The sequence below is a fragment of the Canis lupus genome, chromosome 15 (genome assembly GCF_048164855.1).
Source record: "Canis lupus baileyi chromosome 15, mCanLup2.hap1, whole genome shotgun sequence".
Classification (NCBI taxonomy): Eukaryota; Metazoa; Chordata; class Mammalia; order Carnivora; family Canidae; genus Canis; species Canis lupus.
Genome location: NC_132852.1, coordinates 35813342 through 35833083, shown reverse-complemented (window position 1 = coordinate 35833083; position 19742 = coordinate 35813342). Strand labels below are relative to the sequence as shown.

Below are 19742 nucleotides of genomic sequence, written 5' to 3'. Positions count from 1 at the left end.
ATATAAACAAAGCTTAAACTCTGTTTTATTATTGTGTCTTATGGGAAGGCCAAATTTTTAACATACATATATTTTGCTTTTGGAGGAAGAATTAGGCAAGTTGGCCAATGACAAATAAATGTTTTACTTTCATTACAATCAAATTGTCAATTATAGAAAGATTAAATTCTTGGCTTCTTTTGCTTTTCTTCGTTGTTCTTATTAGATTGTTCTGACCTCCTTTTTCATGTATTATCTGATTCTTTTTTGTTTTTTATTTACACAGATTTTTGAAGATTAGATTCTGGCTTACCTAAGAGGTTTAGATTCTCAAGTATGAGAAAACAAGTTTAAATATCTATAGCAAAATTTATAATTAAAAAATGATAGTGAAGTAAGCATTCCTTTGGTTAATAGAAATTCTGATGTTTTAATCTTAAGATCACGAAACAGTAACCAAAATTTGTAATATTAAATATAAATGAAAAATCTTAAAGTCTCTCTCTTTCCAGAGGGAACAGTTCTATATCTCAGTGTAGATGCAGTGTATCCAGCGGAGGAAGTGAGTTCCGGGTCTTTCTAGATCATCATCTTGGACCTCACCCTCTTTTTTCTCTTTCTTATGCACAAATACTTACATACACAGACACTCAGACACACACACGTATCATGTATGGAATCAAGTAAAATTTTTACTTACCTTATTGTATCCACACATAGTGCCATTGCTCATTTGGGTAAGATCCATAGCTGAAGATGTTGTGTCATTTCTTACATGGGCTGACAAACAAATATGGCCTCCAAGGTAAGTATATTGAACATCATGAACTGATGATTTTGGTACTATTTCTGAATGCGTCCAGTGACAAACTAACTTTCCACAAAGGATACTCCTGGCAATATGAAGATAATTCAAAATGTTATTCAGATCATAACATCAAAGTTATTCAGAACATACAGAACATACATGATCTTATAGAACAAATAAATTCATCTGTATATATTAGGTCCATCTCTCATTTGTATTAACTTATTTTTGCATACACACACACATGCATTTGAGAAAAGCAGTTAGCTAAATACACACCCAAAACTGCAACCTGTGTTTCCACAATTTCCAAAAATATCTGCTTGAAAATTCACTTCTTGTGTACATAGATAAGTAGAAACTTTAGCAACTGAAAATATAAAGTTATAATTAGTCATCTTAAAAAATTTTTAAAATAAAAGTGCTTAATTACTATAGGGACATCTAGACAATAGCAATGCCCAGTCAGTGTCATCTGCTATAAATATTTAGTGTCATCTACTGGATATATGAGAAGGAGAAACACTAAAATCTACCCACTTGAGAATAGGAAAATTGTATCACAGGCAGAAATAATTAAGAAAGTAGACATTTGCTCTTTTATCTATAATTCTAATATTCTGCTCTCCTTTGCACCTATCACCTGAAATTGGATTAATATCCTCTTTTATTGGTCCTGTACTTATTAAATCTGTTTTGCCTGTTTACATAGTTCAAAGTCACATTGATTCACAATTTTATTTTCAAATTTGGATTTAAACAAAACATATCTTTTATAATGGCTATTGGATGGATTATTGACTTTAGAAAAATATAGTTTGTAAATGAACCCCAGAACAAAAGACACAATGATTACATTTTCCAAATAATTTTTCACACTGTACATCCGGATCTTGGCATACTCCTCCAAAGCAAAAGGCAGTCTTATTATTGCATGGTTCTAAATCAATAGATTTCACATCAGGTACACAAGATGTAGATGTTCCATTGCAAAATTCTGGAAAATCACATGGATCTGTCCTTTGCCTACATAAACGTCCTCTTTCTGCTATCTGTGAGACAAAGAAAAACTAGTATTTTTTTAAAGTAGTAAACCAAAAATGTAAAAAAATTCTTAAATGAGAGCAGCATATTTCTGTTACTTCCACTAGTAAAAGTGGAAGTAACATTTTAACTACTTAAAGTCAAATTATGAATTTACTTAAAAGCTCAAATGAAATAGATTGGAAAAAACCCAACTGTCCATCAATGGATGAATAGATGAACAAATTGTGGTATTCATACAGTGGAAGGAGCACTGATATATATGCTACAAGGTGGATGAAACTTCAACACTATCTTAAGAAAGCCAGACACAAAAGGTCACATATTCTATGCTTCTACTTATATGAAATATCCAGAATAGGTTACTCCAGAAAGAACACAAATTGGAGGTTGTCAGAGACTGAGGCAGAGGGAAAAAGGAGAGCAAGTGCTTAATGGGCTGGGAGTCTCCTGTTTGAGTGAGGAACATGTTTTGGAATTAGGTAGAGGTGGTAGTTGTACAGCATTGTGAATGTACCGAATGCCCCGAAATTGTTCACCTGAAAATGGTAAATGTTATGCTATGGGATCTTACTCTTAATTTTTTTAAAGGCTCTACCAAATGTAGGAATTATCCCCATGTGTACGGAAAAGGGCAAAGGACTGTGTAGAAAAGTCTTATTGTTCAATACCGCTGATTTGGAGACCAAGGCCAAGATGAGAGTTCTGGTGAATGGAAGAATGATAAGCTTTATAGCTAAGTAGTAGAAACTCTAGACTTAAAAAAAAAAAAAAAAAAAAAGAAAGAAACTCTAGACTTGCCTCTTTATTCATGCTCCTTTAAGACAAGTGACCACTGGCTTTAACTACTAGCACAGAGAGTGAAAAAGAAACACACGGAACAAAGTAGAATGATGTTAGGAGAGATTTCATTGACAGAGAACCTACCAATCAAAATCTCTAATGGATCAGCTTCTATGACTGTTGTTGACACCTGAAAGTGACACAAAGGCAGCAAGAGGCTGCAATGAAGTGATCCCCAAACACAAATCTTACTCAGACTCCTTTTAGGTGTGGCAATAAAGGAAAACTGAATGGAAAACTTGCCAAGGGAAGTCAATGATTCAATCCACTTCTGGGACCAGGAGTCCTTGCATAGAACTTCAGTACTAAACATGCTACATCTTGCTGACTATAGATTGTTATTGTCTGTTTATTCAAATATTGTATGTCAACTGTGTGTTGGGCAGCTTATTTTCAATTTTGTCATAAATTGCCTGATCGTGAAGAGCTAAATTCAGGTATGACCAAGAATAATTCATAGTGTCCAAATAATCAGAAATTAATACTGAATCATAACTGGATGGGTCCTGAGTAGATTAAAAATGATGCAGTGAAAGGCATAGCTAAGGAGGTTGGAAAAGATCTAAAGACATCCTTGGAACTTAGAATTAAGTACATATATGAATGTATGTACCTGAGTCAGGTACATAAAGTTGTATGAATGTATGAATTAACTAAATGTATGTATCAGGTACATAAAGATACATATTGTATATATAAGTCAGGCACATAAAATTGCATATTTGAAAGCTGTGTAAAAAAAACAGTCTAAAAAATGCTAAAAAAAAAATGAACACACAACACAAAAAAATATGGAAGAAAACCAAATAGTATTTTGAAAGCTTACCAGACAAGTTTTTCTATCACAGCATGGTCCGCTGCCACACTCTGCAAATCCAATCAGAGTACAATCTACAGGGTTACAACATTTTCTATGACTGCATTCCTATAAGCCAAAATAAAAGAGTTAAATAATAGGAATTTTCAATCAAATAAATAAATGCATGTATTTCAAAATATACAAAATATTTCCTCAAGTTAATTACAAACACAGTATGATTTTCACTTCTGTATTTAACACTACATCTAAACTTATATTTTCAGCATAGGAAAAAAAAAGATGGTAATTAAATCCATGCTTCTATACTCAAGAAACTGAACTACAAAAAACTGAATGCAATTTCTTTCAATCTTCTAGGAGTATGTAATTGAATGCACTCTAACTTCTTAGTTTTTAATTTATTATGCCCTAAGTACTTTTCTATTTTACCAGACCTCCTCAAGATCTCATATTGGGAACATATAACAATTTATGCATGTAACAGCATAGATATTCTAATCTATAACATTTTATTATCATAAATAATGGGTCAAAGAAAATAGTTTATCTTTTTAGCTCTAAGGCCTTATATTAAATATTAATTCTAGAAATTATTAGATAATAGAGCACAAAAATATGACTCTTCATAATATACAATTTTTTCTTTTCATACAGTAAAAGAGTGATGTTTTACAAGACTGATAGTAATATCTAAAAATTATTAAAGTGGAAAGGCACAAATAACTGTATTTATATTTGTTTCAATATTATTTTTATTGCTAGAGTGCTGAAAATGTCACATATCTGCACATTATGGTTTATTTTATATTTTGTGTCTGTATTTCTGTTCATGTATTCCTGTTTATTTTATTTATAAGCACTATATTAATGATGTTAACTTCTAGCCACCAATGTATATCACTACATTTTAAAATTTGTCATGACACTTACTTTTGTTTTGATTTATTGTTCAGGTAAGTCTTTGAAATTGTGATATTGTGAAATGGTATACCCATGAAATCTGAGAATCATCATCTTATTTTTTTCTTCTTTTGTTCTTTAAGTTTATGGGTAAAACTTTATTCCACCCTGACCCCACTAAATATGTGAGTTTATGTTTATAAAATGTTAGTGTCATATATTCACATATATTCACTTATTTTCATTTTACCTTTTTTTTTAGATTTATTTATTTATTTATTTATTTATTTATTTATTTATTTGAGACACAGAGAAGGGGGCAGAGACACAGGCAGAGGGAGAAGCAGGCTCCTCACAGGGAGCCCGATGTGGGCTGGGATTCTGAGATCATGCCCTAAGCCAAAGGCAGACGTTCAACTGCTGAGCCACCCAGGCAAACCTACATTGAATTTTTAATTTGAGTATAGTTCACACAATGTTATACTAGTTTCAGGTGTACAACTTTGTACTTTGACAAGTTTATACATTATGCTAGGTCTGTAAGTGTAGCTACATCAGTCCCCATACATCACTCTAACAATATCATTGACTATATTCCTTATGCAATGCATTTTATTCTTGTAACTTATTCATTCCATAACTGGAAACCTGTATCTCTCTCTCCCCTTAATCTATCCTGCCCAACCATTCACTCTCTACCCCTCTGGTAACCATCAGTTTGTTCTTTGTATTTATAGATCTGATTTTGCTTTTTGTTTGTTTATACATTTGGCTTTTTTTTTTTTTTTTAGATTCCACTTAGAAGTGCAATCATATGGCATTTTTCTTTCTCAGTCTGACTCACTTCACTTAGAAAAATGCCCTCTAAGTATATCCATGTTTTCTCAAATGGCAGAACTCAGCCTATTTTACAGCTGCAGAATATCCCATTCTGTGTGTGTGTGTATGTATCATTTTCCTTATCAATTTGTCCATTGATGGACAATAGCTTCCATATCTTGGCCATTGTAAATAATGTGATAAGTGATGTGTATGTCTTTTTGAATTAGTGTTTTTGTTTTCTTTCGGTAAATACCAGTAGTGGAATTACTGGATCATATGAATTTCTATTTTCAATTTTTGCCTCCATACTGTATTTCACAGTGCTGCACCAATTTAAATTCCCACAGTGTACAATTCCCTTTTTCTCCACATCCTTACCAATACTTGTTATTTCTTATGGGTTTTTTTATTGTTATCTATTCTTTCCAGTGTAAGGTGACATGTCATTGTGACTTTGATTTGCATTTCCCTGATGATAAGTGATGTTGAGCATCTTTTCATGTGTCCATTGGTCATCTAGATGTCTTCTTTGGAAAAATGTCTATTCAACTTTAAATCAGATTGTTTTTTTATGTTGTTATATCAATTCTATATGTATTTTTTATATTAACCCCTTATCGGGTATATCCTTTGCAAATATCTTGCCCCATTTCATTTTCCTTTTTTTTTCTTTATTTTAATTCCAGTATGGTTAACATACAGTGTTATATTACTTTCAGATTCCATACATCATCCAGTACTCAGCATGCCAAGTGCACTCCTTAATCCTCATCACCTATTTAACTCATCCCCCTACCCACCTCCCCTCTGATAAATATCTCTTTCTTCTATATAGTTAAAAGTCTGTTTCTTGGTTTGTAAGGATGTGGAGAAAGGGGAACCCTTTTGCGCTGTTGGTGGGAATTTAAAATGGTACAGCCACTATGAAAAACAGTATGGAGGTTCTTCAAGAAGTTAAAACTAGCCTAGTTGTGTTACTAGGTAATTGCTGAAAGAATACAAAAATACTAATTCCAAGGGATTGAGGAACCCAATGATAGCAGCATTATCTACAATAGCCAAATTATGGAAGCAGCCCAAGAGTCTACTGATTTATGAATAGATAAAGATGTGGCATATATGTATGATGTATTATGCTAAGTGTATTATGCTAAGTGAAATAAGTCCGTAAGAGAAAGAAAAATATGTGATTTCACTCATATGTGGAATTTAAGAAAACAAATAAGCAAAGAGGGGAAAAAAGAAAGACAAACCGAGAAACAGACCCTTAACTATGGAGAATAAACTGATAGTTACCAGAAGGGAAGTGGGTAGGGGGATGTGTTAAATAGGTGATGGTGTTAAGGACTGCTCTTGTTTTGATGAACACCAGGTGTGGTATAGAATTGTCAAAACATTATATTGTATACCTGAAACTAGTATTACATTATATGTAACTGGAATTTAAATTTTAAAAATTTAAAATTTAAATTTAAATTTTATCTGATGCAAGTAGTGCTGTTACACGTTTCTTTCTTGTATTTGCATGATTAGTGTTTCCCCATCTCCTCACTTTCAATCTACAGTATCTTTAGGTCTGAAATGAGTCTCTTGTAGGCAGCACATGGATGGTTCTTGTTTATTTTATCCACCCTAACATGCTCTGTCTTTGGTTGGGGTATTTAGTGCAGTTACATTCAAAGTAATTATTGATAGGTATGTATTTATTGCCATTATGTTACTTGATTTATGGTTATTTTTGTAGCTTTACTCTGATCCTTTCTTCTTTTTATCTCATGTTTTGTTGGTTTTCTTTAGTGATATACTTGAATACCTTATTCTATTTTTTGCACATCCATTACTGTTTTTTGATTTATAATTACTATTTGTTTTATATATAACATCTGCACATAGTAGTCTATATTAAACTGATCGTCACTTATAATTTTGAACTCATTTGGTACTCCTCTCCCTTTCATATTTCAGATATTTGTTATCATATTTTATATCTTTTTATTTTAGGAATACCTTAATTGACTTTTACAGAAACACTTATTTTTTACTGCTTTTGTGGTTTTTATTTTTTGTATAGTCTTTCCTTTCCACTCAAAGTATGCCCTTTACTATTTCTTGTAAAGCTGGTTCAGTGGTTATGAAATCCTTTAGTTTTTGATTGTCTAAGAAACTCTTATCTTTCCTTCTATTCTGAATTATAGTCTTGCCGGATAGAATATTCTTGAATACCGATTTTTCCCTCAGCACATCATTCCACTCTCCTCTGGCTTGCAAAATTTCTGCTGAAAAAACTAACTCATAGCTTTATGGGGTGTTTCCTTTTTATGTAACTGTCTTTAATTCTCTTGTAAACTTTAAAATTTTTTATCACTATTCTTTGCTATTTTAATTACTATATGTCTTGGTGTGGACCTCTTTGGGTTGAGTTTTTCTGAAGATCTCTGTGCCTCCTGAATCTGGATCTCTATCTCCCTCCTTAGACTTCGGAAGTTTTCAGTTATTATTTCTTCAAATACATTTTCAGCCTCACTTTCTCTCTCTTCCTCTTCTGGGATCCCTAAAAGGTGAATGTGATTATGCAATAATGACAGTAATTATTGCATAATAAAAATACACTCTGTCTCTCCCTTGTTTAGCTTGATTACTTTTCATTACTCTATTCTCTAGGTCACTAATACATTCCTCTGCTTCCTATGGCCTACTATTTAATCTATCCATTGTAGTTTACATTTTATTTATTGAGTCTCTGTTATTTTTTATCTCTTTATCTAGGCTTTATCTGATCTCTTCCACTTTATTCTGAATTCCAGTGAGTATCTTTATAATCATCAAATTCTCTATCAGGAATATTACTTATTTCTGTTTCACTTAGATCTCCTGCTGTGATTTTGTCTTGTTCTTTCATCTGGGACAAGTTCCTGTTTCATTTTGTCTTCCTCTGTTTCTCTGTGTTAGGAAAATTATATCCTTTGCTCTTTAAAGTAGTGACTTTATAAAGAAGAGGTCCTACAGTGCCCTGCAGTGCAGTATCCTCTGTTCACCAGAACCTGGAATGTCAGAGGAGTCTCCTATGTGTGTTGTTTATGTCTTGCTATTGTGTCTCAATGTCTTTTCCTTTCAGTTCAGACTTCTGCACTGATTCTCTGCCTGTTGTGGGCTGTGCTTGCTCTCTGTGGTGTTAGTGAGACCCAGGCAGGCTAGCTCTCAGGGACATGACTGCAGGAGGGCTCACAGTGGTGTGATGGTTTTAGCAAAATTTGCACTGAGCTGCTAGTCCTAGGCTCAGATCCCCAAAGTGCAGCAGTGGCCAGGGACATGGCACATGTTAGTGGCAGCAGCCAGGGTGCAGTGTGTGTGGATGGCAAAGTGGCCAGGATCATGTGGTGGCTGGCCACAGTGTGAGGCATCTGTGAACACAGAGGCTGGGCATAGAGCAAGGTTGTGGCTGGATAAGGCACTCACAGCATTAGCAAAACTTATGCTGAACCAGTAGTCTTATGTTAGATTCCCAAAGCAAAGTAGTAGTCAGGGGCACAGTGCATGTTAGCAGAAGCAGAGAGGGATGCTGTGTGGTGTCTATCTCAATCAGTCGGTGGCCCCCAAATGTGGAGCAATGATTGGGTGAAAGCCAGTGGTATGGGCAGTGAAAGTGGTATGGAACAAAGGAGACATTAGTTTATTGAATACACTACAAGGGAGGGGGGCTGGAGGCAGGACAACAAAGGAGAGAGAGAGGCTGTCTGCAATGGGAGCCATATTTAAAGTGGGAAAGTGAGGAGGTATGGGATGTGTGGAATTTTTCCTTTTATCTAATGAAAGGGAATATTCCCTTTATTTATTTAAAACTGCCTAGTTTTAAGTAGTTTATTGGTTTGTTAGGTCATGGATATCTTGAGGTGAGTGGCCTGATGGGGCTGTCTGTATTCAGCCAGGTGGTCACTGGGGCCCTCTCTACATTGCATTGCTCAAGACTGTTTGCCTGAAAGCAGCTTCTACAGGCAGCACACTGCAGTTGTGACAACCAGGATGATGTGATGTCTGTCTGCCTGATGGCTTGGGAGTGAATTGTGGCAGAAGCTGGGGACTTGTAATGTCTTTACCTTCTGCAGGTGGGTGGGGCAAAACACAGCAGTTAGCAAAATTTGTACTGAGCCATTAATCCTGGGATGCAGGGCCTGGAGGCAGAAGTTGGGCAGGGTGTGCAGCATTAAAACAATTCCCACTAAGCCCAGCTCTGAGGCTAGAAGGCTTGGAGTGGGCAAGTCTTCAGTGGGTGGCTCAAAGTGCTAGCAGGTTAGGTAGCAGGTATACATGTGGCACCACCTTTTGCACCTTCGGCTCTGTGTTTATGCTGTGGGATTGTGGAGGAAAATGGCAGCTGCCAGCTCCTTTGTTCCCAGAAAAGACCCCAACATGTTCTAAATCCTTATAAAGAGGTATCTCTCCCGTTTGCCCCAGGCATTGTGCAAAATGTCTATTCAATATTGCCTCCTGTAGGCTGTTGTCTTTTTAAGTGTGGGGACCCAGCTATCACTTGCCCTCCAGGTTAGTTCAGTGCCTAGTCAGCTGACTTTTAAAGCTCCAGGCTACAAGTCCCCCTGGTTATACAAGCACAGTTCAGTCCCTCTGGTTTTCAAGGCTGGACATTATAGGGACTCATTTTCCCCATGTGGTCTCCCTAGTACTTTCCACTCTGCACACCTGCAACTCCCTCCTGCAGACAACTCTCAGCCACTGTGTCTGCCTTTCTTAACCTCTCAGATTCACCTTCTTCCCTACATGTAGTTGTGGAGTTTGTTCTGACAGTCTTCAGGACGCTCTCTGGCTTATAAACTCAGATATGAGTGATATCTAGTTGTAAACATGGGGCAGGGTGAGCTCAGGGTCCTGCTACTCTGCCATGTTCCTGGAATCTCCTTGGCTTTTTTATTTTCTTGATGGCTTCCTTCACCATACAAAAGCATTTCATCTTGATGTAAGTCTCAATAGTTTATTTTTAGTTTTGTTTCCCTTGCCTGAAGAGACATAGGTAGAAAAATGTTGCTATGATTGAAGCCATAGTAATTATTGCCTCTAAAAATCTCTTCTAGTATTTTCATGGTTTCAGGATCACACTTAGGTCTTTAATCCATTTTGAGTTTATTTTGTGTATAGTTTAAATGGTCAAGTTTCACTCTTGCATTTTAGCCATCCAGTTTTTCCAACACCATTTGGAAATGGTAAGAGACTGTCTTTTCCCAATTGTATATTCTTGCCTCTTTTGTCAAAGATTAATCGAATATATAAATTCGGATTTATTTCTGGGCTTTTGATCTATTCTATTGATTGATGTGTCTAACTTTATGCCAGGACCATACTATTTGGATTACTACATTTTTGTAATATATCTCTGATTCCGAGATTGTGATACTCTCATCTTTGTTCTTCAAAGATCACTTTGGCTATTCAGGGTCTTCTGTGAATCCATATAAATTTTAGGGTTATTTGTGTTAGTTCTGTGAAAAATGCTGATGGTATTTTGATAGGGATTGTACAGAATCTGTAGATTGCTTTGGGTAATATGAACATTTTAACAATATTAATTCTTCCAATCTATGATCATGGAGTATCTTTCCATTTGTGTCATCTTCAATTTCTTTCATCAATGATTTTTAGATTACAGAGTACAGATCTTTCACCACATCTAATATCATACTTGGTGTGGAAAAACTGGGAGTTTTTCTTTAAGATCAGAAACAAGATTCCACTCTTATCCCTTTTATTCAACATAGTACTAGAAGTCCTAGCCACAACAATCAGACAAGAGAAAGAAAGAAGAGCCATCCATATTGGTAAAGAAGTTGAGCTGTCTCTATTTACAGATAACATAATACTATACTCAGAAAATCTCAAAAACCCCACCAAAAAACTACTAGAAATAATAAATGAATTCAGTAAAGTTGCAGGATACAAAATTAATGCCCAGACCAATAGTGTTTCTATATGCTAATAACAAAGTAGCAGAAAGAAAACAAATAGAAAACAACACCATTTATATTTGCAGAAAAAAAAAAAATTACCTAGGGATAAACTTAACCAAAAAGGTGAAAGACCTATACTCTGAAAACTATAATACATGGAATTGTTTTGAGTGTTAAGTTGTAAGAGCAGCTTTGATGAGAGATTTTTCTTCTGAAATAGAAGATAAATTTTTTAGGTGCCTTTATAACACAACAATTTATTCCTGACCTTTTGTAATACCTGGATTATCATGTAATATTTTATATAAAATTAGATACAATGTTTTCACACTAACTGCAAAGTTAGTGTATTATTAAAGTATATCAAACCTTTATTACTATATAACATCTTTTGAATTTATAGGAGTCAGATGATATTCTTTTTCATTTTTATATTTCAATATTAACAAAAGTTTGTTATTCTTCACAATATAAGTATTTTAATGAAAAATTATCTAGAGTAGGGAAGATAGAGGATTGAATATACATTAAATATTAATGTGGGGGGGGACAAAAATCAATGACATGACAGGGAATTCCCAGGATAGTATCAAAGAAAGGGCCTATAGTAGAGAGCAAGTTTTCACAATATTCGATGAATAATGTAAATTTAGACTAAATGCCTGGCTTAGAAATTGACTTGTAAGGGCAACTGTGCTGTAGGAATAGAATCTCATCATGGGACTAGAAGCCAGAACTTTATAAAATAGGTAGCTAAGGTTCATCATTGAGAAATTTGAGAGTCAAAAAGACATTTCTTTTTCTCCTACTTGTCCAAACCATTATCAAATTCTCTTCAATATTTAATATCCTACAATTTTTCTCTCTTGGTAAACTTAATATATGTTGAAAAATACTGAAATGTTTACTTCTGGAATAAACCCCAGAAGCATATTCTTTTTATATACTAATTTCAGTTGATAATTCTAATTTAGATATTTTGTAAGTATTTTCCAAAATGTAAATCAGTCATTCAAAGTAACATTAATAGAAGGCATCAACAATTGTCATGATTTAATTCTATTTCTATATGCCTGCAAAGGATACTGGGAATTAAAATTTTTGCAAGTACTCATTTTACAATAACATTCAAAAACATTAAATATTTAGAGTTAACTTTAAGAATTAAAGATACTAAATAAGTGAAACAAAATATGCTCATCTTTTGAAAATCATAACATTATGAATATGTCCACTCTCCTCAAATTCATCAAGATTTTTAAAAATCTCAGTCAAAATTGGATATACATACATATAGAAAAAAAATACCCTATGCTTAATTTACATACATTACTTAACATGGATCATAGATATATATATATATATATATATATATATATATATATATATATAAGCTAAAACCAAAAAAAATTCTAGAAAAACATTTATGAGAAATCTTTACAACCTTGGAAGAGATAGGGCACAAGTAGTATAATGCATAAAAGAAAAAAAATGATAAACAGCTTTATCCAATTAAAAACTTTAAGCACTGGGTGTTATTCTGTATGTTGGCAAATTGAACACCAATAAAAAATAAATTTATTATTAAAAAAAACTTTAACTTTTTGAAAGATATCATTAAGAAAATAAATATGTACAAAATGTTTGAATAGACACTTTAAAAATGGGGACAGGGATCCCTGGGTGGCGCAACGGTTTCGCGCCTGCCTTTGGCCCAGGGCGCGATCCTGGAGACCCGGGATCGAATCCCACATCAGGCTCCCGGTGCATGGAGCCTGCTTCTCCCTCTGCCTGTGTCTCTGCCTCTCTCTCTGTCTCTCTGTGACTATCATAAATAAATAAAAATTTTTTAAAAAATGGGGACATATAGAATTCCCATAATCATATGAAACAATGTCAAATATAATTAGTCATCAGGAAAATACAAAATGAAGCCACAATGCACACATTCAAATGACTAAAATGTAAAAGAATGGCAATAACAAAAGTTGATAAGGATTAAAAACTATCACTCTCATACTCAGATTTTTTGAATGTAAAATATTACAATATTTGGGAAAGCAGTTTGACATTTTGTTATAGATTTAAGAGTAAATTAACATATGATTTAGCAATCCCACCACTATATATCCGCAGAAATAAAAACATAAATTCAACAAAAGATCTGAACATGAATATTCCTTAGAAGCATTTTTCATAATAGCTGCAAATGAAAACAACCTAAACATTCATTAATAATTTCATGGATAAACATTCCACTATATAAATATAATGAAGACCACCTCGACACATCATAAGTCCTTTTTGTTAAAAACCAAAGATAAGGTCGCAATGCCTTTGTGATACAACAAAGATGGGTTCTATGGATCATCTGGCTAGGTATGGCAGGCAGAAGCAAAATTGGGCACTGATGTCTTCAGTGAAAATGGGACAAATGGTTAAAAACAGAACCACTCTATGATCCAGCAGTTGCATATGGGGTATTTACCCAAGGATACAAAAATACAGATTTGATGGGATACATGCACCCTGAGGTTTAAGCAAGCAGCATTATCAACATTAGCCAAATTATGGAAAGAGCCCAAATGTCCATCAATTGATGAATGGATAAAGCAGGTGTGGTATATATATACAATGGGATATTACTCAGCTATTTAAAAAAAAGAAATCTTGCTGCTTGCAATGATGTGGATGGATCTAGAGAGTATTATGTTATGCAAAATAAGTCAGTCACAAAAAGACAAATACCATGTGATTTCCTTGATATGTGGAATTTAAGAAATAAAACAGTGACCCTAGGGAAAAAATAGAGAGGCATCTCTATTATGATTATGTTCTTAACTATAGAGAACTGAGTATTGCTGCAGTGGAGGGGGGCAGTCTAAATGAGTGATAAGCTTTAAAGAGGGCACTTGTGATGAGCGCTGTGTGTTTTATATAAATGATGAATCACTAAAGTCTACTACTGAAATTAATATTACACTGCCTGTTAACTAACTGGAGTTTAAGTGAAAATTTGGAGAGAAAAAAAAGCCAATTGCATAGTTTTAAAAACACATTAATGTAGACTTGTGAAATTTCAGAATTATTATTATTTTAATTTCCTAAGAAAAGAAAAAAGAACACATTTGACCAGATGGACTAATAGATCAACATTCCATCCAAAAGCAGAAAGAATACACATTTTTCTCAAGTTCACATGAAATATTCTCCATTTTAGGTCATGTGTTGGCCACAAAGGAAGTCTTAGTAGTTTTAAGAAGACTAAAATCTTATCCAACATCTTATCTGACAAAGATATGAAAGAAGAAATCAATTGCAAGAAGAAAATTGGAAAAATTACAAATATGTGGTGGTAAAACAATATGCTAATGAATAACCAATAGGTCAATGAAGAAATTTTTTAAAAATCAAAGGATATTTTGAGACAAATAAAAATTTAAATGCAACCCAGAAAAATGTGATGCAGCAAAAGCAGTTCCAAGTGGGAAGTACATAGCAACATAGGCTTATCTCAAGAAATAAAAAATATCTCAAACAATCTAACTTTATACCTAAAGTAGGTAGGAAAAGAAGAACAAAGTTAGTAGAAGGAAGAAAATAACAAAAATGAAATGGAAGTAAATTAAAGGGAGACTGAAAGCCTAATAGAAAAGATCAATGAAACTAAAAGCCAATTCTTTCAAAAGATTAAAAATATGATAACTTTTAGCTAGACTCACGAGAAAATGACAGAGAGGTTACATAAATAAAATCAGAAATGGAAAGGGAGAGGTTACAATGGATACTAAAAAATACAAAAGTTCATAAGAGATTATTATGAATAACTTAGTAGAAATGTATAAATTCTTAGAGACACATATACCAAAACTGAATCATAAATAGAAAATATGAATAAACTGACTACTAGTAAGGAGATAGGGTCAGTAATCCAAAACCTCCCAAGAATCATAAAGCCAAGATCAAAGGGCTTCACTGGTGAATTCTCAAACACTGACAAAAGGTTTAACACTTACCCTTCTAAACTCTTCCTGAAAACTGAAGAGCAGGGATCAATTTCAAACTTACTTGATGAGGCCTGAGTGCAAATTATTCAGGTGCTTGTTAAGTATCTATCCATTGCACATTTTATTCATCTTCCATGCATATATTTCTTGTGTATTTTATATCACAATGAAATGATGAGTATGAGATATTTATTGTTAAAGTGGGCAGAAAACTACCTTTCAAAAGAACTAAAATATACTAAAGTATATTTAGTATAAAATATACTAAAGTATATTGAAAATTTATTTTCAAGAGAACTAAAATATAGTGAAGAATACTAAAATATACTAAAGCATATTCTCTTAGTATATACTAGTATATTAGTATGCACTATTATGCTTTCTTAGTATATTTTAAGAAAGAGAATATAATTTAAATGAAATTCCCTCAGAAGGGAACTGTGACATGCAAAGAAATACTAATAACCAAAAAGAACAATAGATAAAAAAAAGAGTACTTTCTGAATAAAATCTTCAGGGCATTTTCTAATGTAAAGTACAGAGGTGACAGAAATGCAATGTTTACAAAAATGTTATGTAAGTTAAGCCCTGTTATTTTGGAGGTGGCCTAGATATGGTTAAAATTTACATATGTATAGTAAAAATGCAAGAATAATCACTAGAGGAAAATTAAAAGTACACATCCACTAAGCTATAGAAATAAATGGTGGAAGAAAGAAAAACAAAGCACACAGATTAAAAAAAATGAACAGAAATTCAATTTAAAAACATGAAAAATTGGGATCCCTGGGTGGCGCAGCGGTTTAGTGCCTGCCTTTGGCCCAGGGCGCGATCCTGGAGACCCGGGATCGAGTCCCACGTCAGGCTCCCGGTGCATGGAGCCTGCTTCTCCCTCTGCCTGTGTCTCTGCCTCTCTCTCTCTTTCTCTCTCTCTCTCTGTGACTATCATAAATAGATAAAAATTTAAAAAAAAACATGAAAAATTTGAGGCTAATAAAATTATAAAAAATATGCAGTCTAGAGGAGTGTAAAAAGTCATAACAGCTAAGTGTAATGAATTACCTAGGGAAGATTCTGTTACAGAAAGATGCTATTGAGTAAAAAGAAAAAAAATCCAAATAAATTATGGACTTTAGTTAATGAAAAATATGCAAAAATGTTAATCACAATGATGTTTAAGAAGATAATCTGATTAATCAAAGACAGACTGGATAGTAACTCAAAACCCAGTGTAGATCTTGAACTTAATAGTACAGGAAAATGAAATGAGAAGAGAGAAATAACAGGGAAATATCAATTAAGGGTAGTAGCTACTGTGTGCATAGATACATAGATAATGTCAGACCAAATAGACTTTAAAACAAAAAGCAACATTAAAGAGATTCAGCATTTGAAAATAAAAGTTAAATTTTTAGGAAGATATAACACTCATAATTGGGGCACCTGGGTGGTTCAGTTAGTTAGGTGTCTGCCTTCTGCTCAGGTCATGATCCCAGGGGCCTGGAATCCAGCTCCTGCTCAGCAGGGAGCCTGCTTCTCTCTCTCCCTGCCCCTGCTCATTCTCTCTCTCACTATCTCTCTCTCTCTCAGATAAGTAAATAAAATCTTAAAAAATAATCGTCATAATATATCTCTTCACCATATAAAACAGCTTCAAAAAACAGAAAGCATAAATTGGATAATGTATAGTGAGAATTAGGCAAATCGAACTGTATGGTTAAAGGTATCAATATTATCTCTCAAGTACCAAGTTCAGGCAAATAAAACTCATAAAAATACAGAAGATATGAGGCATTCACCTAAAAATTATCATGTAATTAAGTTGTATAGAATTTTGATTCTAACAATTCAAGAGTTAACATTTTCTCAAGTGAACATAGAACATTCCAAAAACTCACCATGCATTAGTATATGAAAACAGGCACAACAAAATACAGTGATTAGCTATCTTACCACACACAACTAAAAAAGGGCAATAGCAAAAAGCTAAACATAAAATAATAAGCCAAGGATTATTATTAATCCAATTCTGTGAGATCAAGTTAAAATAAATGAAGTTCCTCCAGATGCAAGAATGGAAATTAGGAGATGAAGAGGTATACAACATACACGTAGTAACTTATTGAGCCACTGCAGTCACTTTGATGAATTCAGAAGATCCTTGAAATGACATAGTATTGACATTACCAATGTTTATCATACAGAAATATGGGTATTACTACTAATGGTTACACCATGAAGAAAATCTACCTCTTTAATCCACACTACACTTACCTCTTACTTAAACTCTTCAAGTGCTTTAAATTCAGAGTGAGTCAGTTATTACATACCCCACATCTCCATATCTTGGATGTTTAATAAAATGGTGCTGCATTTCAAAAAAAGTCCTCCTGTATCACATCTATATTTATAAAACTACATAAAACGAATCTTTGGAAGAGTTATAAATGTTTGTTACTAACCCCTTCAAGGCCACAATCACACTGTTCTGGTGGTTCCAGAATTCCATTGCCACAAGCTGCTGCACTTCTTCCTTGGTAAACCACTTCTGAAACTTTTTGATTCTGAAGACACTGAATTTCAGGCTGTGAAACCATATGTTTAAAATCATCCATGCTGCAACTGCTAAAATACTTTACACCATGGGAACGTCTAAAAATAAATTATATTCCTCAGATACATGGAATACAGTCAGTATCAAAGTAACACTATGAATTACTGAAAAGTACCAAAAATTCTGTAGTGCTGCATTTACAGAGGAGCCAAGAAGGAAGAGAGAGGATTTTTATCTTTTATATAAGTTCTAAGTAAAAGCAATATGTTTATTTCTATTATAATCCAATATAATAGACATCTAGGAAGTAGAGGAAGTTAAGATGACATGAGTTAAAATATATTAAAACATAAATAATGTTTGCCACAAAAACTCTCTTTAAATATGTCCTATTATTATTTACATTATGATTATCAACATCACAATTTTAATAATTATTATAAGCACTAGTTATAAGAAAATGACACATGCTAGAAAATTTATGTGGAAAACTGAAGAAATAATGATGGTTGATTGTGTTACAGAAAAATCAGAATCATTTGTACTTTGATAACAAAATTAATCAATTAAAATATCTCAACATTGATTATATAAAATGTATAAGCCCTAGATTCATTTTATTTTGTTATCTTTGGAAATATTTCTGTGCTTCTATGTGTACTGTTTAATGATTTTTATTTAATTTTGTAACAATCTAAAACTTAGAGAAATTACACAAAAATAGACCAAAAAAATTTTCCCCAAACAATGAGGAAACACAATCCCAATAACTCTAAATATTATGCTATATAATTCCTACAGACATTAATTCTTAAAAAGACTCTTCAAAATCAGGAAATAATTACACATTATCTAATCCTCAGATGTCATCCAAATTTCCCATCATTACAATATTTGTACTTTATAGCAAAAAGATCCAGTTGAGAGTCAATATTGCACTTTTTTCAATTTTTTTCTCCAAGTTTTTATGTAAATTCCAGTTAGTTAACATGCACTGTAATATTGCTTTCTGGTGTAGAATTTAGTGATTGATTCATCACTTACATGAAACACTCAGCGCTCATCACAAGTGTTCTCCTTAAATCTTTCACTCATTTAACCCATCCCCCCCACCCAAACTCCCCTCCAGCAAACCTCAGTTTATTTTCTATAGTTAAGAGTCTCTTTTATGGTTTGCCTCCCCTAAGTTGATTGTTTTATTTCTTAAATTCCACATGTGAGGGAAATCATATGGTATTTGTCTTTCTCTGACTTATTTTGTGTACCATATGCTCTCTAAATCCATCCACATCATTGCAAGTGGCAAGATTTCATTCTTTTTTATGACTGAGAAATATTCCATTGTGTGTGTGTAAATATATATATATATATATATATATATATATATATATATCACATGTGTATATATGTACACATACTACATCTTCTTTATCCATTCATCAGTCAGTGGAACCTTAGGCTCTATAATCTGGCTACTGATGATTATGCTGCTATAAACCTCGAAGTACACATTTTCCACAAAATCAGTATTTTTTTTTATCCTTTGGGTAAATACCCTGTATGCAACTGCTGGATTGTAGGGTACTTCTGTTTTTAACTTTTGAGGAACCTCCATATTGTTTTCCAGAGTGGCTGCAGCAGTTTGCATTCCCACCAACAGTGTAAGACTGTCCCTCTTTCTCTGCATCCTTGCCAAGCACCTGTGTTGTTTTTTCCTGTGTTAAGTTTGACCATTCTGATATATGTGAGGCCGTATACCTCATTCTGGTTTTGACTTTTATTTCTCTGATGATCAGTGATGTTCTTTTCATGTGTCCATTAACTATCTGGATGTCTTTGAAAAATGTCTATCTACGTCTTCTGCTCATTTCTTAACTGGATTACTTGGTTTTTGATTATTGAATTGAAGCTCTTTCTTTTTTTTTTCTTTAAAGATTTATTTATTTATTCAGAGAGAGCAAAAGAGAGGCAGAGACACAGGCAGAAAGAGCGAAAGAGAGGCAGAGAGAGA

General features: G+C 33.5%; 1 protein-coding gene across 4 annotated transcripts in view; it reads right to left on the bottom strand.

Annotated features, from left to right (window-relative positions):
* LOC140604881 (A disintegrin and metallopeptidase domain 3-like) overlaps nucleotides 1-19742 on the bottom strand; it is a 101971-nt gene that overhangs the window by 36545 nt on the left and 45684 nt on the right. For all 4 annotated transcript variants that reach the window (XM_072776550.1, XM_072776549.1, XM_072776547.1 and 1 more), the window contains 5 exons: nucleotides 17640-17829; nucleotides 3501-3599; nucleotides 1644-1839; nucleotides 1067-1157; nucleotides 680-872 (listed from right to left, as the gene is read on the bottom strand). In XM_072776550.1, coding sequence (XP_072632651.1) covers nucleotides 680-872; nucleotides 1067-1157; nucleotides 1644-1839; nucleotides 3501-3599; nucleotides 17640-17829 — 769 coding nt within the window. The remainder of the gene's footprint in view (nucleotides 1-679; nucleotides 873-1066; nucleotides 1158-1643; nucleotides 1840-3500; nucleotides 3600-17639; nucleotides 17830-19742) is intronic.